Consider the following 24440-nt stretch of genomic DNA (forward strand, 5'->3'; position numbering starts at 1 on the left):
GTATTGTTAGTTCTGTGACCCTCAACTGTTCATGGTATACCACGTAACTTAGTGATGGGATGATTTGTGTCACGCTATGTTCAACTTCCTCCAGTTCAGCTATGATGTCCTTTGAAGATAATGTCCCCATGCTTCGATACACCAGAGACTTTTAGTACATTTGAATAACCACATTCTTTCTCGATCTCTAAGGTTCTTTGAACTATTCGGATTATTTTTTTGTTTGCAGCTCCCAATTGATGGGCAACTTTCAATGACTGAAGGATTCTTACTCTTAGGTCCATTGCTTCATGAGTGTGCTGTATGGTAGTATGAGTGTGCTGTATGGTAGTGTTGCTTGTATGATAGTTGTGCTAGAGCAGGGGACTAGACAACACTCGCATCTCATCTTGTCTCTTAATTCCATATATGACTAACCTTCCTGTAAGATGGGGATTAGATAAATTCATAACTAGCCTTTGATCTATACTTTGCAATCCTTCATACAGAATATGGAAGCAGCACATTGCTGTGTACAGGTGTATACCAAAATTTGTTAATACAAAAATTTGCTATGCACTACGTACAAGGTCTTGCATTTTCAATAATAAAAAACATTTACGTCTTCTAACCATTTGTACATTTCATGTAGATCTCTTTGTAAGGCTTCAATATCAATTTCATGTTCTATTTTACCATATATCTGTTATATGCAAATTTGATGATGTGGTTTGCATAATATGAGGTATTACACAATATCGATCAAGAGCTAGCTATAATTAAATTCATTTAATATCCTAAGCTCACATAGAATCAAACACAAAAATTAATATCTATATTTAAAATATAATTCGCAGTCTATAAATAAAGCCCTGTTATTTATTGTTATGGTCCCTATGGCGACCCCATGTACATACGTCAGTGACAATAACAACAACAACAACAACAACAACACTAGTAAAGTTCCATATTAAATATATACACAAATGACCTCGTTTATAGCATTTTACACTTAACAAAATGTATATTATTATCATCATTATTCTTATTCTGATTATTATCATACTAATATTAGGTTTGTATTAGTGGGGGAGTATTGCAGTAAAGGTTGAACGACATTGTTGGAACAGTCAGTAGTTAGGGCCAGCAGCTGGCCGGCCTGATCAATCAGTTCACTCTCGGCCACCCTACTCCGGCCACCCCCTATACCGGCCACCCCACTCCGGCCACCCCCTATACCGGCCACCCCCTGTGTGGTTACCCCTCCCCCTATACCGGCCACCCCTGTGGTGATCTGTGAAGGTCGTGAACCTGGGCACAGCGAGGGTTCTCCCAGAGGTCAGGGGTCACCAGCCTGTGTCCCACTGTGAGCACCACTACTGTACTGTGAGAGGTGGTGTACTGTGAGCACCACCACTGTACTGTGAGCACCACTACTGTGGTGTACTGTGAGAGGTGGTGTACTGTGAGCACCACTACTCTGGTGTACTGTGAGAGGTGGTGTACTGTGAGCACCGCCACTGTACTGTGAGCACCACTACTGTGTACTGTGAGCACCACTACTGTACTGTGAGCACCACTACTGTACTGTGAGCACCACCACTGTACTGTGAGCACCACTACTGTACTGTGAGCACCACTACTGTACTGTGAGCACCACTACTGTGGTGTACTGTGAGCACCACTACTGTGGTGTACTGTGAGCACCACTACTGTGGTGTACTGTGAGCACCACCACTGTACTGTGAGCACCACCACTGTGGTGTACTGTGAGCACCACTACCGTACAGTGAGCACCATTACTGTACAGTGAGCACCACTACTGTACAGTGAGCACCACTACTGTACAGTGAGCACCATCTCAGGGGGGAGCGCCACCATCACCACCACTGTGAGCACCAACACTGTAGGGAGGACTGCCACTCATGGCCTCTTATTATTTTCCAACTTGTGTAGAACTTTATATAATAAATGTTAATGCTATTTCCTATATCAATTTTTCTTTTAGAAGCTGTGTACGATATTGTATTATATAATTGCAGTCTCCGTGGTGTAGTGGTAAGACACTCGCCTGGCGTTCCGCGAGCGCTGTGTCATGGGTTCGTATCCTGGCCGGGGAGGATTTACTGGGCGCAATCCCTTAACTGTAGCCTCTGTTTAACGCAACAGTAAAATGTGTACTTGGATGAAAAAACGGTTCTTCGCGGCAGGGGATCGTATTCCAGGGACCATAGGATTAAGGACTTGCCCGAAACGCTACGCGTACTAGTGGCTGTACAAGAATGTAACAACTCTTGTATATATCTCAAAAAAAAAAAAAAAAAAAAAAAAAAAAAAAATTTTGTTTGGTAAAACTATGCAAACTGTCTCATGTGAAATGACTTGTTTTTGGAAATAGCGAATTAATGAAATAACCCAGATGCAAATCCTTGAATGTATGTCATCTAGTGCGGATGTGGGCTCAGCAATGCATTTTAAAACCTAACTTATCCCACTCTATAATAACATAATCAAATTATGATATTGACAAATTTAAAAATAAAAGGAATCCAATAAAATCTGTTTCAAAATTAATTTATTTAGTCTTGTTATGAGAAGAAAATAGGTTATTTATAAATAAGTTTAAATACTGTGCTGTACATATGTATATACTGTACTGTAAAATTATGAAAGTCTTGAAATAAAAAAAATAATAATGTTAGCAGCAACAGCTTTAAAGCACTTTCTGTAATAGATAAGAAAATCTATAGATCATCATACCAAGTGATATAATAGAGAGTTCCTGTGTATAAGCACATTTAAAAATATGGTGGAACCTTACCTCTATGGTTGGTGGAGGACTGGAACCCTTGGTGGGCCAGAAAGAATTGACTAATGGATAAATTCTTGGTGAACTGAAATATGGTGTTTTGGGATACCAGCCTTAATTGATGAAAAACAAAAATAAAACATTGCATATTTTATGTTTTGTCAAAGATTTTTGTTTTCCTGCTTTTTCATAGTACAGCACAGCAAGTGCTAATAAATGTTATTTAATATTGGCAAAATATTTCTTTTATTGAATATTTACTTAAAGCTTGGTAATGTAGAATGTAATATAGTACTGTATTGTAACCCAATATGCCGGGGCCAGGTGCTTTTGCTCTTGGTGATTGTGTGCCGGGACCAATTGGTACTCTGTGAATTTCATCAAACTTTGTGTAGTTATTTCATTATTTGTTTGGTAAAGTTATCATCAGTTGTAGTGGGGGTGAGCCAGGTACGGAAAGAGCAGGTATCATCATGGAAGGAGAGGCATGTGAGCAGTGAGCAAGCCTGGGGAGTGCCAAGCCAGACAACTGGTGACAGTATTGATAAATGAAGCTGACATCATTTGAAATCATCTGAAATCAAAGCAGCTTATACTGTAATTGGTTTATGCATAGCAGTATATAATACAACACAGCAGTTTTGTATTTTTGTATACAGTATTACATATAGATCTTCTCCATACCCACTTTCTGCCAGCACCTAACTGGTATATACAGTACTGTAGCTATAAATACTTAAAAAAATAACCATTAAAAGAAAATTGTAACATTAATGTAATTATGTTTAGGGGTCTTATTTTGTTAGCATGTCTGATCTTGGCTAAAGTGGCAGAAGAAAGCTGTAGCTATTTTGCATAAGCTAGGCCTATCTAGTGTTGGAATGGTACAGGGTAAGTTGCCTTGTATTCACACAACATTGGTTTTGAAACAAAATAGAACTGTGATGGTGGTTTAGAAGAACTGTATACAGGGTACCTCCTTGCAGAGTCCAAGGTAATTTTTGTAAATTTATCAAGTTACCATTTAGATTCTCTAATTATGTTTATCTTGCATACTCATACTGAGGTAAATTGTAGTGATGAGAATAAACATTTCATTATTTTTGTGTATTCGGTAAAAATAAATTGGGTAATAGGTAATTTAAGAAAAATTGCCCTATTTAAAATTGTTTCATATCATTAGTCACCAGTCATCATTTGTCAGTCAGCAGATAGTTATCAGTTGAGTGATACAGTCAGCAGACAGAGTTATGAGTCAGCAGTGTCTCATTATTCATCAGACACAAGCGGTAATTAGTCAGAAGGGTGCTGATGGATCCTTGTTAGTGTGCTCTGGTTACCTTATAGGTGTGTGTGTGTGCACCAGTTCCTGTGTGTTAGGATGTGATACTGTAATTTGTGACATTTGGTGGCTGCTTTATTCTCATTACTGGCTCCTGCCTCTTCTGCTCTGGCTCTCCAGGTTGTGTTGCAGTGTCTTCTCTACAGTGGAACCTGTTTCTGCTGCTTTCAATTTTGCTGCCGTTCCTTTTAGTCTTTCACCCCCACTGGTTTCTCATGTTGCTTGGCTAAGAAAATCTGTTGGGCTTTGGCCTCAATGGATGGCTTGTTACAGGCCAATGCCTTGCACACTTGGCCTGCTTCTGCTGGTTACATTATGCTGGTTCTCGTGTCCAATTTCATATCAACATTAACATTGGCTGCTTGCGGCTTTTTTGGAGTTCACCGGGGGGTGGTTTTCCCAACCCGACCTTTCTGATGCTTAGTCAAGCTGTTTTTTTGGGTATCAACCTTCTCATTTGGTTTGTTTGCAAGCTGTTTTTTCTATTAGGGTCAAGGTGCCTCTTACATCTCATTTTGCACTGATTTTGGCAATGTTCATGTCCTAGTTGTCTTGCTTTTTTTTTTGCCTTGCTGATCACACCTATTGCCTAGCCAAGCAACATTTTTCACTTTGGCCTATTTTGCAACTTGCCGGAATGGTGGGGCATTCATAAGCATCTCGTCTGTTATGGACTGTGCAGTTTCCAGGCAACTGTTTTGAGAGGGAAGATGGGATGGGATGGGATGGGTTATGCATTCCATCTTGATGGGATGCATCGCTTGACATCTATTATCCAATATTCTGCTTGTAACTCACTTTTTATGTACTTTTACCTAAATAAAGTGTTATTATTATTATTATTATTATTATTATTATTATTATTATTATGTCAGTTGAATACGCCTGCCATTGTTTGCTGTGGCAGTGTTGTGTAGTGGGAGCCTGCTTCCTGATGAATGATAAGGGTGGATGGCCTTCCTGTTAGGGTGGTGGAGCTGGAGGGGTGGGGGGTTAGTATGGGGGGGATAGTTTACTAGGGGCAGGGAGGGGGGTCAAATAGAGTTGTGGGTCAGCACTGTAGGCCATCTGAATGGGTAGTGGGTAGTTTAGATAGTGAAGGCTTGGGGTCAGTTGAAGGGTCCGTGAGACACTACAATATGGATGACAGGTCAGCAGAGGTGATGGATCAGTGTAGGTATTATGTCAGCAGGGATGGCAGGTCATTATTGATGACAGTGAGTAGGAGTGGCAGGTTAGTAAGCCTGCTCTGTTGAATATGCCTCCCATTGTTTTTATGTACCAGTGTTGGTGTGAAAGTGTTATGCATGTGGTTTGTGAGGGTGGTGGCAAGGGTGGATGACCTCCCAGTCAGCCAGGATGTGGGTGGGGGGAGGGGGGGGAGTGGGGCAGGGGTATGTAGAGAGATTGGGGAGGGGGTTGATCTTATCTGAAGAGGGTTTTGAGAATTGTTCTATTCCCCAAACCCAGCTTGGGGCCTAGGCTTGATGTGATAATTTGGTCCAACAGGCTGTTGCTTGCAACTGCCTGTTGGACCACATTTCAACTGCAGCTTGGTTAGTTCTGCATTTCTTGCAAGACTTATTTAATCATTTCTTGAAGTCCACCTTTGTTGATGGGTGGGGAGAGGTATGTTGAGGAGTGGGGGGGGGGAGGTATGTTGAAAGGTGGGGAGTGAGGGGGAAGGAGTGTGTGGAGAGTAAATTTGGGAAGGGGAGTGGTTTGCAGAAAAGGAGAGGCAGGGGAGTGTGTGAATAGAGTGGGGAAGTGTGAGTAGAAGAGTGTGTGAAGAAAGTGGGGAACAGGTGTAGTGTGTGAAGAGAATGGGGATGGGTTTTCTTGAAGAAAGTTGGGGAAAGAGGTGTGCATGAAAAGAGGTTGTGGGGGGGTAGAGGGATTTTTGTGAAGAGGTAGTGGTGAGGGGGGGGGGAGAATGTATTTACAGGTATAGAGGGGATGAAGAGTGAGAGGGAGGGAGGGAGGGAGAGTGCCTGGGGGTGGGTGGGGTGTACATTCAAGCCTCTGCCTGATGACAAAAACATGATCTCATTTTTCAATGCTATTTGCTTGCCATAATCATGTCCTCTTTCCTTTTAATAGAGAACAGTATTGTACATTATTCTGTATGATGGAGTGAAATTTGTTTATTGATTGAGCTCTACCAATTCTTTACTGATTGTCAATGGTTGTGGGATTTGGAAGCAGAGTTAGTATTAAATTATAATTTTATTTTATTTGAACTTAATATAGTTATCATTTTATCCTTTGAGTATATATAACTTATTCAGAGAAATGCTATTTGCTGTTTTTCTATAGTACTTTGTAGTAGCATTTCATGCTCGATTCTTCCAAAGATAACTTGTGCTAGAAGGTAAAGTAGTTGGAATGGTGCTTCTGGTGTTGCCAGTATCCAGGCCACGCATCACCTAGAAGAAGCAGAGAAGCAAGCTGGACACACCAATTGTGTGGACTCCAGGAAGTGATCAAGCACAGCCTGCTGTTAGGAGAGGCATAAAAGCCCACCATTGCACCCCACTTGGGAAGAAAGTAAGACAGTAGAAGATACAACACCAAGGGCTTCCAGGTCAACCTACAACTGTGAGGCAAAATATTCCCTGTTGTGCCATACCTATGAGCATCTCAACAGAGTCCACACCTTATGATTAACTGGGATCAAGTCCAATAATAGCTCAGAAACCTGAATGTGGAGCTACTAATGCTCAATTTTCCCGATGTATTTAGTTTTTTCCCTATGTTAACATCATGCTTCTTATCTTTCCTGGTTTAGCTTGACTATGCTTGCTGGTTGACAAAATTTCATCTCACAAATAACAATAATCAAAGAAAATTTTGTTTAAAATCACTGACTACCAAGAAGTCCTGCCCTGCCAGATGATCGCACAATTTTTGTAATAAATATTCAAGTAAAGGCATTGCAAAATATGACTGTTTTCAACAGAGGCTGAAATGGATACCATATTTCATTTTGCCATAAGTTTCAATGCCAATTGTTTTCAGTCCACCAAGGAGTTCTGTTCCACCTCGGTCCATTAGAGCAAGGTCACATACAGTTTTCTGATGTACTTGCACTGCTATAATTTTGAACGCTAAATGTATAATTTGTTATTTGACTGTATGATATTAACTTTCAGATGTGGTGCATGTGATGATGAGGGCGAGGTCAGGCAGCTGTGAGCCTACATCCTCGTTGTCATCATCAGGACGCGTGTCGCTGGAAAAAGAAGAGGATTGGTGTTCCAGGAGGAAGTGTTGGCTCTTCAGTGGTGGCTGGACATAACTTGTGTTACTTCCTGCACCAGCTTGTACGGTACGTCTTGCCTAGGGAGTGTTCATCACCACCTTACTGCAGTACAGTATACAATAGCAGTCTTGTAAATTCACATCTTAATAGTTATAGGATACATTGAAAGATTGTTCAAGGGTATAATGTTCAAGATTAGTCAACACTTAATGAATATAAATTGTGTACATTTTTGCTCTTGAATAATAATTTTACTTTACTATCCAAATTGTATTTCATTCTATCTTGACGTACCATACTGCACTTTAACTGCATTCGTGAGTATGAAGTATTATTCCATCAAAGTAACTTTATCCAAGAATCTGTTGGGAAACTGAAGAATAATAGGCACTCTTATTTTCTTGCTCCAAACAAAATTAACCTGGGGGCAAATAATTATCAGCCACAGAATTTGACTGTAAAATTATTTCAGAATTGTTGTGAATTTTCTATCAATATTATTTATACTGGGGTATTAATTTTTTGTTTAGATTGTGACCAGTATTAAGAATATTTGTATAAACAGCTAGTAAGACATGGAAGTCCCATCCAATATACACCACTAATGTCTCAATCCCCCTGTACCACATCCTCCATCATTACACTACCTACAATCATTTTACCTTCTGATTTTTAGCTGTACTCAGTGCATATCTTAAGCTATTTTTTCCTGTAGATAATGTTTTTGATTGTACTGTATATTAATCAAACGCATCTAGTTTTTTGTTTGTTCCATTGAAGGTAATATAGAACACATTGAAGTTTAATAAGGTTCTGTGTATAGAGTTGTGGAATGTTGCTGAATATTGCATTAGATTTGTGATATAGAATTTTCAGGTTGTTTATTAATGAATCACTATTTTATTTCAGCATTGTGGTGATGTGATGTGGAGAATGGTGCGGCGATACCTGCCCCATGCTGTGGTAGGGGCATTTATTTTGTTGCTTATCTACCGTGCGCAGCGTCCCTGCCAAGACACACTACAGCGACCACACAGAAAGGTAAACCATAATTTTATATGACAGTATAGAATAGTAAATCATGTGTCACATGATTCACATAGATGCAAGTCACTCAAATTATTTTTCCCAGCATTCTGTATATATATAGTGCTGTAGACCCGCAAACTGTGAAGGACGCATCTCTGGGAAAACCGTGTGAATAGCAAATCTATGTAAGTTGGATTTTTCTTCATATGGGGAAAATAGGCACAGGTACCAAAGGCCCGCCCCCCCAAAATGTAAAAAAAAAAAATACTTTATTTAATACTATATAGGTGTTAAGCAAAAATGTCCCAGTAATTGTTGTTAATAGTGTCTTCTTTTAATGATTCATTTAATTATAATTAGAGGTGGCATATTACAGGTAGTTGCTCCATGTTCCCAAATCCTTTGAAATCATTCACATTCCTTTCATAATATCTTCCAAACACCATTAATTGTGCTGTGCTTCAATTCTGGCTAACACACTAGATGTTCTTAATTACGTTATGAGAACCAAGCTACATAAAACGTCAACCATGAAAAGCAGGTAAGAGGCATGCAATCAAGTCAGTGGGGAAAACAAGCAGAGGACATGACAATCAAAAGAAAGCCAGCAATTGGTCTTTTTGTAAAATTTTATATTAAAAAATGCTAAAAATGGAGTTTGTTATTAGTACACCCTGCTACAGGTACAATAATACACATTTGCAGGCTTTCACCTGCAAATGTGGTGATGCACGCTGGTGGAGAAGGAAAAGTTGTGGTGATGCATGCTGGTGGAGGAGGGGAAGTTGTGGTGATGCATGCTGGTGGAGGAGGGGAAGTTGTGGTGATGCACGCTGGTGGAGGAAGGGAAGTTGTGGTGATGCACGCTGGTGGAGGAGGGGAAGTTGTGGTGATGCATGCTGGTGGAGGAGGGGAAGTTGTGGTGATGCACGCTGGTGGAGGAAGGGAAGTTGTGGTGATGCACGCTGGTGGAGGAGGGGAAGTTGTGGTGATGCACGCTGGTGGAGGAGGGGAAGTTGTGGTGATGCATGCTGGTGGAGAAGGGAAAGTTGTGGTGATGCACGCTGGTGGAGGAGGGGAAGTTGTGGTGATGCACGCTGGTGGAGGAGGGGAAGTTGTGGTGATGCACGCTGGTGGAGAAGGGAAAGTTGTGGTGATGCACGCTGGTGGAGGAGGGGAAGTTGTGGTGATGCACGCTGGTGGAGGAGGGGAAGTTGTGGTGATGCACGCTGGTGGAGGAGGGGAAGTTGTGGTGATGCACGCTGGTGGAGGAGGGGAAGTTGTGGTGATGCACGCTGGTGGAGGAGGGGAAGTTGTGGTGATGCACGCTGGTGGAGGAGGGGAAGTTGTGGTGATGCACCCTGGTGGAGGAGGGGAAGTTGTGGTGATGCACGCTGGTGGAGGAGGGGAAGTTGTGGTGATGCACGCTGGTGGAGGAGGGGAAGTTGTGGTGATGCACGCTGGTGGAGGAGGGGAAGTTGTGGTGATGCACGCTGGTGGAGGAGGGGAAGTTGTGGTGATGCACGCTGGTGGAGGAGGGGAAAATGGGAGGAGGAGGATAGTGTTTTTCTTGGGCAGTGATTCCCTTCCTTTTCTTCATCTCAATATGCTCAAACAAAAATATTTCCCCCCCCCCCACATCAAAAATAAATATTTTACAATATAAAAAGGATAATTTTTTATAATTTATTGTACAAGTAAGTAGAAAAAAGCTTAAAATTTAATGATTCAAAGAGGGTAAATTCACCTTTGTCACAATAGATTAAAACACCCAAGAGCTCTTATCATCTAAGTATGCATTGATGACCACAGCCATTCTTGGTATACTACTATTTTAGCCATCCTTCTGGTCCTATGTTGGCAAAATGAAATCTCTTAAAGCAGTTGTTTCTGAAATCTTCTTCATTACTTGCTGTCTGGTGCTGAAGGCTTTGATCGTATACTAACTTCTCTTACATTGTATCTACTGACATGTTAATATTATTGCACACTTGGAATGTGTGCATGTCTTGGGTTTAGTTTCCAGTGTTGCCTGGTGGTTGCTGCACCATGACAGGTAAAGGGACATTGGCTGGCCATGGAACAGGCACAGAGAGGGAGTGAACTTTTCTCGTAGACAATACCATGAGGCCTATGTGCAACTGTTAGATCTTTATGGTGTCAATTGGTACACAAAAACTGACACCAAGAAATGCAATCTTCAGACGATACAAACTGCTAGTTAAGAGTTTACCAGTGATACATTTTTTTATGTTTCTTTTACTTTTATTTCTAGTGTTTTTCTATGTTATCCAACAGCACGTTGCATCCGACAGTAGTGGGGCTCTGCATAATTATGACCGAAATGAACCAATGATCTTCATTGGTGGAATGCCACGATCTGGAACTACACTTGCACGTGCCATGCTTGATGCTCATCCCGAGATACGGTGCGGAGAGGAGACTAGAGTGGTGCCTCGGATACTTCAGATGAGGCAGCAGTGGAAAAGATCAGCCAAGGAATCATTGCGTTTACAAGAAGCTGGTGTCACAGATGAAGTTAGTTTTGGTGAATATGCTTAAAGCCACTGAATTTTTTTTCAATTTCTTAAATATTTGTTTTTATTGTTATTGGAATGTTTAGATTACATATATTAGATATATATTTTAAGTTTTATTAGATAGAAATTGGTCAACTTGGAAATTGTGAACAAATTTAGCGAGGAGATTAGTGAAATACAAGTCATTGAAAAGTATTTACAAAAACATCATATAATTAAAAGTAATATTACTGAGGATTTATGATACTGCTATTTTTAGAGGGAAAGTTCAAATCTAAACATTCCAGATTGAGGGTTTATCTTGCATGTCTCCATAGCTTTTATCTGATTTTTATGACATTTTCAGACATTACACAAATTGGCACACTTTACAAAGTTTACAATTTATATTCTGATAGTCATTTTATTATGCAATACAGTACTGTATGTTTTGTTTAATCATGAATTTTTTTAATTGATATTATTATTAGAGAACGTGTATTAATTTTGCTTAAAGTAGTATTTGTCTAAACAGTTTTCTTGTTTTTGTTTACTAATAGTAGCCATGTTTATGTTTTAAAGACTTGAATATTAAACTAATATAAAAATCTGAAAACATGTTCAAGAGTAAGCCTGGTGCAGTGGTCTTCAGTATTGAAGCACAAAAACAGTGGTCAGTTTCTTTGGTTAAGTATTATAAGTAGCATAGTATATAATTATTTATTAATCAGATATAAAGTATCATTTAGAACTATATATGAAAAAGATGCAAGTTCTTCTTTCAAATTTGTTCTTCTTTCAGGTGTTAGATGAAGCCATAGCCTCATTCATCCTGGATATAGTGGTTAATCATGGACAGCCAGCATCTCGCTTGTGTAACAAAGATCCATTCACTCTCAAGTCTGCTACATACCTTTCTAAATTGTTCCCCAATGCAAAATTTCTTTTTATGGTGCGTGATGGTCGTGCAACAGTGCATTCCATCATATCTCGAAAGGTTGGTACTTTTGAGATGAGAATTTCACAATCCCTAAATAAACACATTTCATGTATAACTTAAATTTCTAGCTTGTAAGCCTAAAAGCTCAGTGGTTAGTGCAGTTGGGTCATCATTCAATTCCTGCTGCAGAACAGATGTTTTGGCACCGTTTCCTTTCCCCTGATATGTCTGTTCACCTAGTAGTTAATGGGCTGCTGGGAGTTATGCAACTGGTTTAGGTTGCAAGAAAGGTCTATTTGTGTAAGTTGCCGTTTCTCTACCAAGTTTTGCAAACTGGAGCTCTTCTGAGATCTTTGGTCAAAGAGGGCTTGCATGACATTTGTTATATTAAGAAAGTGTAGTAATTAAACAGGAAAATAATTGAATGATGCACCAGAGTACTCTCATCAATTTCTACTAGTGTGTAATACATTAAATTATTTACAGAGGTTCGTAGTTCATGCTGGTGCAGACTTCAGGTTTTCTTGCTCAGTTTGTAATTTTTTATTCGGATGGAAACTAGAAATGCAGATGAGCCATAAGAATGTAAGTAAGCACTTGGGTATAAGAGCAGTGAGCAAGTAGAGATAAAAAAGAGGCAATCAAGTCAAACTCTGTACTGTACATGGTTTCAAAACAACTACTGTTTAATAAGCAAGAGGGTCAGGAGCATTAGTTGACTAGCCAACTGAAATGTGGGATTATTCCAGCTGAATTTTGAACTGGTGGTGATACTAATGTAGTGTAGGTGGTTCTCATCTGGTTAAATTATACCCAATGTACATTAACCCCTGCACTGTGCACCTGTTTTTGGCAAAAATTTCATAGTGCAATTGTTAAGGACATATTTTTGTTGTTTTCATAAATGGTTAGGTAAAGTTAATGTCAAAATGTTTCCAAACTCAACTATTTTAATTTCAAAATACAAAGAGTGATGAAAACATTCAAATATAACCTAAGTAAAAAAAAAAATGCACAACTCCCAAAACGACACTTGTTGTTTGACGCAGTGCAGTGGTTCACGTGAATCTGGATGATTCTAAAAACTAATGTTTCCACTAAATTGCATGTCTAGGACATGGATACATGGTGAAAAGGGTGGTGGTGATGCATAAGGTTATAAGAAAAGAATATAGAAACTGCAGAAGGTCTTATTGACCCATGCAATGCAACATCTATCTATATCTAATGAAACTCGTACGTCTAACGTACACTTGAAACAGTTCAGTAATTCCATGTCTATTATGTTACCTGGTAATCTATTCCATTAATCAACAACCCTATTTACATACCTGTAATTACCCATGTCTTTCTAAATCTAAATATATTCAGTTCATATCCACTCTTGTCTAATTTCTAGTTTTGAAAGCGATGAAAATATTTTGTAAAACTGTGTTAGCATACGTGGCTGGAATTTAAAATATTGTACTGTATTATTGAAAGGTGTTTATTGCATGCCATCTTCATAACATGGCCTATTAAAATATATTCTGTACTTTCAGGTGACAATCACTGGCTTTGACCTGTCATCATATAAACAGTGTCTGCAGAGATGGAACAGTGCAGTGCAGACGATGCATACGCAGTGCGAGGAGCTTGGAGCTTCTAAATGTCTGCCTGTATACTACGAACAACTAGTTCTTCACCCCCAAGAGTGGATGAGAAAGATTTTAGATTTCTTAACTGTTCCATGGAACGATGCTGTCCTTCATCACGAAGAACATATAAATAAACCTGGCGGAGTGTCTCTCTCAAAGTGCGTAAACATATTATATTACATACAGAGTTTATATTTATATACTTAAAACTAAGTATATTATTTAGTTTTAAATTCTTGTTTGTTAATATTATATAATCTACAGTAAAGTAATACAGTACCTTGTTTCTGAGCCAATAATTACTTACTTGTTTCTGAGCCAAGGCTCTCATGAATGCTGCCAGAGCTAGTATAGTTCACCTATGACTTGTATACCCATGCTAGGTTCTAATGACCTTGCTCCCTAGATGAACACACATCCTCGGAATTTTGTATGGTTTCCGATTGACGGAGACTGTTTAGCTTATCGAGGTCCCCCAAGGCTAATGACTGACTTTTCCCAGAATGCAACCCACAATGGTTGCCTAATTCCTGGGTTCTGGAAAGACATTGGGCATAAGAAAATCTGCTTAGACATCTCACCCTGCCCTGGAATAGAACTTGGCATTTGTGCTTACTGTGCTAACTATTGCACTACGTCACTTGATGCCTGCATACTTAATTGTTTGGCTTATACATTTTAATATACAGAAAATAAATGGAGCCACTTCACATAATCATTTGCATTCTAAATTAAATAAAATATTCATTACCAGTTATTTAACCTTTAAATTGTTCCTGTCGCCCTCAAGAGATTGACCCAATGTGCGAATCACTTCCAGGTGATTGTAGGTGTCCTGTAATTTTTAAAGTCCAGGTGATTCTATATGGGATGTCATTTGAAACTACTGTAGAGACCTCTGGTGATCATTTACAATGTTGGAAAAATCCTGATAGCCTTAACTTCTTTCTTCGTCCCTTGGTAAAAAGATGAGAATAATGTCTAACACATGACCATCCAACGATGGACAGGCAGAGTGACCACAACTTTGATCATTAATGCAGTGCAAAATTAGACTTTGAAGGACTTGGAAGATCTTAGTGTTGAGGAGGAATATATTACAAGTAGTTAACTTGAATATTATCCCTCGGAATATGAAATAAGCTGCGCTAACAGCAAGGAAAAAGAGAGAGACTAAGAAGTGAGCATGTGAATGGTTACAAACGTGATGCTGCAATTGCATCAGGTACACTTCTAGTTGCCAACTGGGGATTTTGTTGCAACAGTATCCAATTCTGCTGAAAATGTTGTGATAATATAGTAAAATATGAAATTGCACAAGGTTTTGTTGGCTCATGCAGGGTAGATCCTATTTATTCCCAACAAGAATATGGGAATAAAGGAAACTGCAGATGGTCTATTGTATTCTGTATCTCGACTATTTCACTATCACTACAGAACCTATAAATACAGTACCACAAATTAGTGATACTTATGTATATATGCATATAAAATGTTTATTGTGTATAATTGTAAGATTAAAATATAGGGTGTGTGTGTATCGATATATGCATATCTCTGTTCAATATATATATGTTCCTTCCCAAAGTTATTTATAATGGCACACTAATAAAATATATATTGGGTGTGTGTTTATTTTAATTATTTATTTATTTATATACGGTATTACTATTATTGAATGTGACTGAAAGGGCGAGTTTAATGATTATAGCGCTGCTACTTTATTTTCCTTACATTTTTCTTCACTTGAGAGGGAAGTTGAAAAATTAACTCCCCAAAGTTCATTTTTACTTTTATTTGGCCTGACGCCAAGAGATGCATTTCGTTAACTCTTGTTAACATTGTCAAAGGCAGAGTTTGAATGGTTACGAAGTTTCTTGCTGTATGATATATACGCGAGGACGAGGTGAAGGTGAGGCATGTTGCTTATAAGTCCATTGCAGTTTGTCTAGCCTCTGTTTGCATGATGGCTGGGGCAGTAATGTTGTATGTTACGTTGTGTTCTGGAAGTTGGCAGAGTTTGGTACTAGTTGGCTATTGATACATGGCTTGGTTTGCTTGATGTATAATACCTCGCCGCTGTCCAGTCTTCTGTTGTCTTCTTCTGTTCTTTAAAAATGTCTTACATAATTTATAGGTTATGTGAGGGTCTATGATCTATTCCACATTCCATAACATGGCATTTATTCATATTAAATTCCATTTGCCAAGTGGTGCTCAATATACTTATTTTGTCCAGGTCTTCTTGAAGGGTATGGCAATCATCTAAGCTTGAGCTTAGATGATTGCTGAACTGATTGCAAGAACTGAACCCTGTGGTAATCCACTTGTGACATTTCTCCAGTCTGATACATTGCCTCTGATTGCTGCCCTCATTTTTCTATCAGTTAGAAAATTTTTCATCCATGTTAAAAGCTTACCTGTCACCCCTCCAATATGTTCCAGCTTCCAGAACAACCTCTTATGAAGAACTCTGTCGAAAGCCTCTTTTTGCCTTTGTGTGTGTGTATTCACCTAGTTGTGCTTGCGGGGGTTGAGCTCTGCTCTTTCGGCCCAAATCTCAACTGTCAGTCAATCAACTTTTTTTTTTTTTTCACGCACACCCCTCACCCCCACAAGGAAGCAGCGCATAACAGCTGTCCAACTCCCAGGTACCTATTTACTACTAGGTAACTGGGGCATCAGGTTGAAAGAAACTCTGCCCATTTGTTTTCCGCCATCGAAGGGGATCGAATCCGGACCCTTGGATGCCGAGTGATTTTCTTTATTTTAAACAAATTGTTTCCAATTGGTTTATTTGAATTTTTATTGTTATATTAAGAACATAAATTATTGACTTAGTTGTACTTTTCTTACCATGTGGGGTTTATGTTATGCCTACCTTTCTGGGTGCCTAACCAGTTGATGGCAGATAAGGAAAACCCCCAACCTTGGGGGGGTTTTCCAGGGCCATTGCTTCCTGCACCTCTCTGTGGGGGCTAGGTTCTGGCTCATGGTTCCCTGTAGGCTGAACTCCATAGACTAATGCCCCAGTCTAATTTATCACATATTAGCCCTATAGCTCCATGGAGCTTCCGAGGCTCACCCAAAAAATGGTGTTTCATTACATTCAACGCTGGTTTTATATTGTGAAGCTTTTTGCTGACTTTGTGGATGCTTTCCCAGTGTGGTGAATTGCCACTTGCTCTCTGTGGGTTGGTGAGAGGGACCAGGTTTCAGCTCTGGTCCCCAGTAGGCCAAACACAACCCCTGTGTCTGATGTGACCCAATTGCATGGACCAATTGAACCTGAACTCAATGGATTCCTCCAGAAAATTAAAAACAACGGTAATACAGTAACTGGGAACATAAATTCCCGCACTGCATTCTAATTCATGTATCAACACTTCCTGGAAAGGGTCTGGCTCTTGTCTGAGCAACTGAACTCAATGATGTTATAAACATTTCTCTGACTCACTACTATTAAACTAACATTAAACTTTAAACTTAAAATTTGTTAAGTATTTTTCCCCAGGATTAACGTGTATTGTTTTATAACGTCAAACAAAATTTGTTTAATGTGCACCAGGAAATGTACTTTACTGTATTTTAGGCGTGTGCTTGAAAGGTTATAAAAGGTTTAGGTGGAAAGTATTGTGTATAACATTCGAAGGCAGTGATGTTTCACAAAAAAAATTACGCATCATAATAAACTGTTTTTAAGAAAGGGAAGCTCATACAATACAGATATGTTGCAATGGGTAGCAAAATGCCCTTATTTTAGAAAAACTCTATGGTATATCCTGTACAAGTATTTTATTTTGTATTCATGACATAATTTGACAGTGATGCTAATAATGATCTTCACTTTTCAGGGTTGAGCGATCAAGTGATCAGGTGATTAAACCAGTAAATTTGGATGCTCTCGGCAAGTGGGTGGGACAAATTCCTAAAGATGTGGTTGAGGACATGGCAAACATTGCACCCATGTTGGCAACTCTTGGATATGATCCCTATAGCAACCCCCCAAACTATGGCCAAGCAGATGCTCTGGTTACTAATAACACAAAGCGGATACAGAAGGAGTTCAGCAAGTGGGAGGATCGTGCTGAAGCAGTGCGGAGCCTTTCTAAACACCGAAAAGGTGAAAACACATGATTACGATCTTACAAGGAGCAACATATTTAATTTCATTCCTCTTTGTGGTCGTGTGTGAACATAGTGTGTTGCCTTGCAACGTGTGTATGGTGTTTACAACGGTGTCACCCTGCAGTGTGTGGATGATGATCAAAGCAATGTGTCATGCAGTGTGTGTGTGTGGTGTTCAAAATAGTTTTATAGTTTTAGATGCCTTTCTGCACTGGATTTTAAAGAGAATAGAATTGAGAATTGTAAATTTGTTATATTATGCTCCCCATCAATTTGTGATGGTACAAAAATAGTATTAAAATGTTTTCTTATTATCTGTATGCATTTATTTAAAAAGTAATTGAATTTTAAAGTCAGTAATCTAACATAATTGTAACTTGCTCTGTGGTGTCAAAAATATTACAAATAATGTGATGGCCTTCATAGTTCCATTTTGAGAACCTTTTGTCATAACATGTAATGGTAAGTTTATGTATGTCAAACCTAATAGCCAGAGTTATCTAACAAACCAAATTATTTAGATTTGTTGAAATTATCTTATGACTGATAATTTTAATTTATATTACAGTACAGATTTTTATATAGCAAAAATCAACTTGCTTTTCTTTTATACAGTAATGTTATGAAATATATACAGTATATATATATATATGTGTGTGTGTGTGTATAATATATATATATATATATGTTGTACCTAGTAGCCAGAACGTCGTACTTGGCATGCTATGCAAGGCCCGATTTGCCTTATAAGCCAAGTTTTCCTGAATTAATATATTTTCTCTAATTTTTTTCTTATGAAATTATAAAGCTACCCATTTCATTATGTATGAGGTCAATTTTTTTTTATTGGAGCTAAAATTAACGAAGATATATGACCGAACCTAACCACCCCTACCTAACCTAACCTGTCTTTATAGGTTAGGTAGCCGAAAAAGTTAGGTTAGGTTTGGTTAGGTAGTGTTGGTTAGGTTCGGTCATATATCTACGTTAATTTTATATCTAACCTAACCTAACCTATCTTTATAGATTAGGCTAGGTTAGGTAGCCGAAAAAGTTAGGTTAGGTTTGGTAGGTTAGGTAGTCGAAAAACAATTAATTCATGAAAACTTGGCTTATTAGGCAAATTGGGTCTTGCATAGTAGGCTGAGAAGTGCGTTCTGGCTACTAGGTACGACATATATATATATATATATATATATATATATGTCGTACCTAGTAGCCAGAATGCACTTCTCATCTTACTATGCAAGGCCCGATTTGCCTAATAAGCCAAGTTTTCATGAATTAATATATTTTCTCTAATTTTTTTCTTATGAGATGATAAAGCTACCCATTTCATTATGTATGAGGTCAATTTTTTTTTATTGGAGTTAAAATTAACGTAGATATATGACCGAACCTAACCAACCCTACCTAGCCTAACCTAACCTATCTTTATAGGTTAGGTTAGGTTAGGTAGCCGAAAAAGTTAGGTTAGGTTATGTAGGTTAGGTTGTCGAAAAACAATTAATTAATGAAAACTTGGCTTATTAGGCAAATCGGGCCTTGCATAGTAGGCTGAGAAGTGCGCTCTGGCTACTAGGTACGACATATATATATATATATATATATATATATATATATATATATATATATATATATATATATATGTATATATATATATATATAAAATAAATAAATAAATAAATGAAAAGGGGGGGTACCACCTCTGGTGCAAGTGTAGGGACCCATAGCCTCGGAGAAGAAAATAAAGAGTACTCAGAGAAGACCTTGTGGATCCTCACTGAACACTTTGATATTTTCTTCTCCTACCACCCCTATTCTTTTGGTATGTGTGTATATTTATCTAACTTTATTTGAAAATGTCATTACACAAAAAAAAGTTACAATATTGATTACATGCAGGGTATAAGGCTGCTTGTCACAAGTTGAACAGCTCCTCCAGCTCCTCAGATGGCGGGCAGGAACCATGGATGCAGTGAGCATTTCCTCTCTGGATTGCCACACTAAGGCGCTGAAAAAGAAAACTGGCAGCTCTAGGGTCTCTAGTTGTTTCAATTAGCTTAGACCCCAACTCCTTCAAAAAGCTAGCAGCACTTTTACCCCAGGCACCAAGTGTCTTTGAGGCAATGGGGACAAAATTGTAGTGGTGCTCAAGGTCTCTGTATTTACGTGACTTGGCCGCTTCCCGGTGATTGGCAGCTGCTCCTGCTTGTGTAGCACTGAAGTCAACATAGGTATTGGCTAAAGGTGAAATGCAAGTGTAGTCCCACACCAACTGTCTACCATTCTTCCAGGGGTTCACCGTGATTCCGTCTGGGCGACCGGCAGGCTCATCAGAGTTGTGGGACATTAGGTAACGGGGCGCACGCTCTCTCTCTCTCCCCCCCTCTCTTTCTCTCTCTCTCTCTCTCTCTCTCTCTTTTTCTCTCTCTCTCTCTTTCTCTCTTTTTCTCTCTCTCTCTTTTTCTCTCTCTCTCTCTCTTTTTTCTCTCTCTCTCTCTCTCTTTTTCTCTCTCTGAAAATATGTACACACACACACATCGTCAATGATCGATCCTGCAAGCACAAATAGGTGAGTACAAATAGGTGAGTACACACACACACACACACACACACACACACACACACACCCTTTGTTATGTCCATTCATCCACCCGTACTCTTCCATGTCACCCCTAACTCTCTGCCTTTCCAGCGAATCCAATTTAAGCTTTTTCAATCCTGCTTCATATGACATGTTTCTAATTTGGGGGATTAACTTAGTCATCCTACACTGGATCGTTTTAAGTGGTAAAGAGTCTCTTTCTATGTTTATCTCCCTCCCGATTTTTGTATCATCGACAAATTTGCAAATATTGCTGCTCAAACTGGAATCTAGATCATTTATATATATACTGTATTATGAATAACAGAGATCCCAGGACAAAGCCTTGATACACTCCACTTACAGCATTTTCCCACTCTGACTTAACCATATGATGAATACAACCACACTTTTGTTTATTTTTACTGAAGTGTGGATGGCAATTTATTGATATAGCATATTAGAAGTGCTATTTGTGGCCAGAATCTTGTAAGAAAGTGTTTGGTAAAGGGTCCAATAATGGTATGGCAGGATGTATTACATACGAGTTTCAGGTGACTGAATGTGGTCGGCACAGTCGGTTCACAACTAAAATGTTCCAGGTTCAATTCCTGTGGCAGGATGGAGTTGTTTGGGCATGTTTCCTTTCACCTGATGCTTGTATTTACCTAGCAGTAAAATAGGTACCTGGGAGTTAGGCAACTGTTGTAGGATGTATCCTGGGAAAGGTCAGAAGTTGGACTAGTGTGGGACCTTGATAAGCCTATTAAGCTTCTTGTGTCTGACCATTTGTATAGCATTATATGCTGTGGTATGAACAAGTTCAGTTTGTTTGTTTCCAGAATCATTTTCCCAAGAGCAGGAGTGCCATAGGCACAATCAGAGAACACTGTATAAACATAAGAGGTCCACAGTTGTTCAACATCCTCCCAGAGAGCATAAGAAATATTGCCAGAACAACCGTGGACATCTTCAAGAGAAAACTAGATAATTTTCTCCAAGGGTTGCCGGACCAACCGGACTGTGGTGTGGATATGTGGGCCTGCGGGCCGCTGCAAGCAACAGCCTAGTGGACCAAGTCTAGCCTGGCCTTGGGCTAGGCTTGGGGAGTAGAACAACTCCCAGAACCCCATCAATCGGGTATCAACCAGGTATTTGATTAGAACAGTTTAAAGGTTGCTATTTCATGTATTGATGATCACCTCAGGTGATCATCAATACATGAAATCAATAAGAAAAATGACAGGTTCGATAACAAGAACCTTTCAAACTAGAGATGCTATACCAATGATGATGATTCTTTTCAAGATGCAGTGCTCTCTAGAGAAGAATACTGTTGCATAATGACAGCCCCTTTCAATGCTGGAGAAATTGATGACCTGGAGAGCATGCAGAGATCCTCTACTACTAGAATCCACTCGGTAAAACATCTAAACTATTGGGACTGACTAAAATGCCTAAATCTGTATTCACTCTAGTGCAGGCAGGAGAGATACATAATAATTTACACATGGAAAACATTAGAATCGTTGGTCCCAAACCTGCACACACAAATAGCACCACATGAGAACAGAAGGCATGGCAGGATGTGCAGATTATCCCCCCACCCTCTTGAAAAGCAGAGGTGCAATAGGTACTCCGAGAGAGAACTCTATCAACATCAGAGGCCCGAGACTGTTCAACACGCTTCCACTACACATAAGGGGCATAACTGGCCGAGTCCTCAGTGTTCAAAAGAGAACTTGATAAACGCCTCCAAAAAATACCTGATCGACCAGGCTGTGATTTATATGTCAGGCTGCGAGCAGCCGCGTCCAACAGCCTGGTTGACCAGTCCAGCAACCAGGAGGCCTGGTCGAGGACCGGGCTGCTGGGACGTTGAATCCGGAAATCATCGCAAGGTAAACCTATATGACAGCCAAGTTCATATCATGTTTGTCTTTGATCTCTACTTTCACTTTCTGTAACTTTTTCTTGTCAATATTAAATTCTGTGTTTTCTCAGATTATTGGTGGTGTCAAATATTCAGTTTTTATCCAGAACTATCATAATTTAAGTTGAATCTGAATATTAATGAAATGGTGTTACGCTTCTAAAAGAAGAGCAACTATCCCAAAAGTTGCAATGAAAATGTATATAGCAAAGTGCACTACAAGAAAAAATATTTAATTTGCTAAGTTACAAAAAAAAGTAATTCATGTCATTGTAAAACTTTATTTGTTGTTTTATGCAGTAATGCATATACTGCTTCAAATATTGTCTCCTGCATCCTAGTAAATTGTGTTTTTTCAAATGTTTCATGTATTCTTGAGCATATTTCATGCAATTTATCACAACTTTAATAGCATTCAACTTTTTTTAATTTTCATATTATATTAATCATACATTCTCAATTGCTATATTGTGTGACTTACTTTGTTGACCTTTCTATGGTTTATTGGAAGATGCTAAACAGACTTAGGAATCTGGATTTGCATGTATATTTGGCAAAATGGCAGCATCGTGTTGTAATGGTTCAGCTAGTGTTGCTGTCTAACTAAAAATTAAAATTAAATGCATGTCTTGAAGCACAAGTTAATGCTTTCCTCAGGTGCTAAAGATTCCAGGTGGGAAGCAGCATCAATCATGTTGTGATTGTAAGGTTTTGGATTGAAAGCAGCAACAGCCTATATGCAAATCACAGGTAATTAGCATTATGGGAAGTAAATGTGCATATATCAATGAAGATTACTAATAGTTTTTTTTGTTTTTAATTAAGAAAATGTTTAAAGCGTTAGTGAAGATTAGAGTCGTCAGGCTTAGGTCTGTGTTTTGAAGTTGTACAATGGAGGTTGTTATTGCTGTTTCTATCAGTGCTATCAGTTCACAACTGAAATGTTCCAGGATCAAATCCCTCTCAGGATGAAAATATTTGGTCATGTACATTCACACTTGATGTCCCTCTTCACCTAGTAGTAAATAAATACCCAGGAGTTAGGCAGCAGTCGTAGATTGGATCCTGGGAGAGGTCAGTTGTAAGGGCCCAATAGACTACTGCCCTTCACAATGAGAAACCATGTCAACCTTCTCTTTATCATGCATTATAGCATCAAACTATCTGGAAAGTGGCATAAATATAATTTAAGTTTAGCTCAATTAGATGTGAAGTTATTCAATATACTATGTATATATTAGTGATTTTTATACAATTGTAATCAAAATACAGTATATTGTTGCTCCTCATTTTAGACTTATTAAAGCCTTTTTCTATTATTATCAACTTGGACTCAAGGCCAAGTTTATATAAAAAAAAGTTTAATCAGGTTTACATTAGCTGTAGCTATTATGTTTCCTCGTATTATAGAGTCCATACATTAATAAATATATGTATTATACCAGTCATTATTAATTATCATTATTGTTAATATCACATTTAAAGCAAACAGTCTAAGTTGCCTGGTATAGTGTCTTCTTCAGGCATGGTATATCACATAAATACATAATAATAATAATAATAATAATAATAATAATAATAATAATAATAATAATAATAATAATAATAATAATTTTTATTCAAAAGAATGTATGTGTGTTGCACACACACACACACGTGCAAAAAAATTTCTTGCTATAATCAAATACTGTACTGTATATGGGATGAAGCCAATGTGATTATATACATATACAGTATATGTATGTATATCACACCCACACCTGTCATAACTACATCTGCCATACATACACCTGTCTTGTATATATAATATTACTTTATATACATACTGTCTACTCACTAATCCGGATCATATGGGGCCCGCCTCCCTAAGAGTTAGCTGGACATCCAGATGAGAATTGTTTACAAGAAAGTCCAAAAAATTAATATATTCATAATTTGTTGTACCACAACCAACATAATTCATATTTCCACATGCAATAAACATTAATTTACATGCTTAGAGAGTCTTTTCATATACATGGTGTACCATTATTAGCTATCTCTATGAAATTGGATAAATATTTAAAACCCTACATATTTTAATGTTTTTAACTTGTAACAACTCTTGTATATATCTAAAAAAAAATAAAAAATACTTATTATGATACAAAAACAGAGATTTATAAATCATGAGTCAAATCTTTATGAAGAGCTTTCAACATGGGCTCCATCTGTATCCCAGCATATTTAAAATCTAAACTTAGCCTTGCGAAACACATTTTGAAACATCACAGGA

General features: G+C 38.4%; 1 protein-coding gene across 6 annotated transcripts; it reads left to right on the forward strand.

Annotated features, from left to right (window-relative positions):
- Positions 1-896: 896 nt before the first annotated feature.
- LOC123769834 (protein-tyrosine sulfotransferase) lies at positions 897-24164 on the forward strand. Of its 6 annotated transcripts, none has more exons than XM_069301260.1 (8): positions 1095-1397; positions 1435-1870; positions 7283-7458; positions 8302-8433; positions 10720-10959; positions 11743-11937; positions 13422-13675; positions 17372-24164. In XM_069301260.1, exons 4-8 carry the CDS (start codon positions 8317-8319, stop codon positions 17652-17654), a joined length of 1089 nt encoding a protein of 362 aa, XP_069157361.1. In that variant the 5' UTR covers positions 1095-1397; positions 1435-1870; positions 7283-7458; positions 8302-8316; the 3' UTR covers positions 17655-24164. The 6 variants fall into 6 exon arrangements, with proteins under 6 accessions (XP_045617126.1, XP_045617122.1, XP_069157361.1 ...); XM_069301261.1 differs by having other exon boundaries at positions 1095-1372; XM_045761170.2 differs by lacking the exons at positions 1095-1397; positions 1435-1870 and adding an exon at positions 897-936.
- Positions 24165-24440: the final 276 nt, after the last annotated feature.

The sequence above is a fragment of the Procambarus clarkii genome, chromosome 45, assembly GCF_040958095.1.
Source record: "Procambarus clarkii isolate CNS0578487 chromosome 45, FALCON_Pclarkii_2.0, whole genome shotgun sequence".
NCBI classification, from domain to species: domain Eukaryota; kingdom Metazoa; phylum Arthropoda; class Malacostraca; order Decapoda; family Cambaridae; genus Procambarus; species Procambarus clarkii.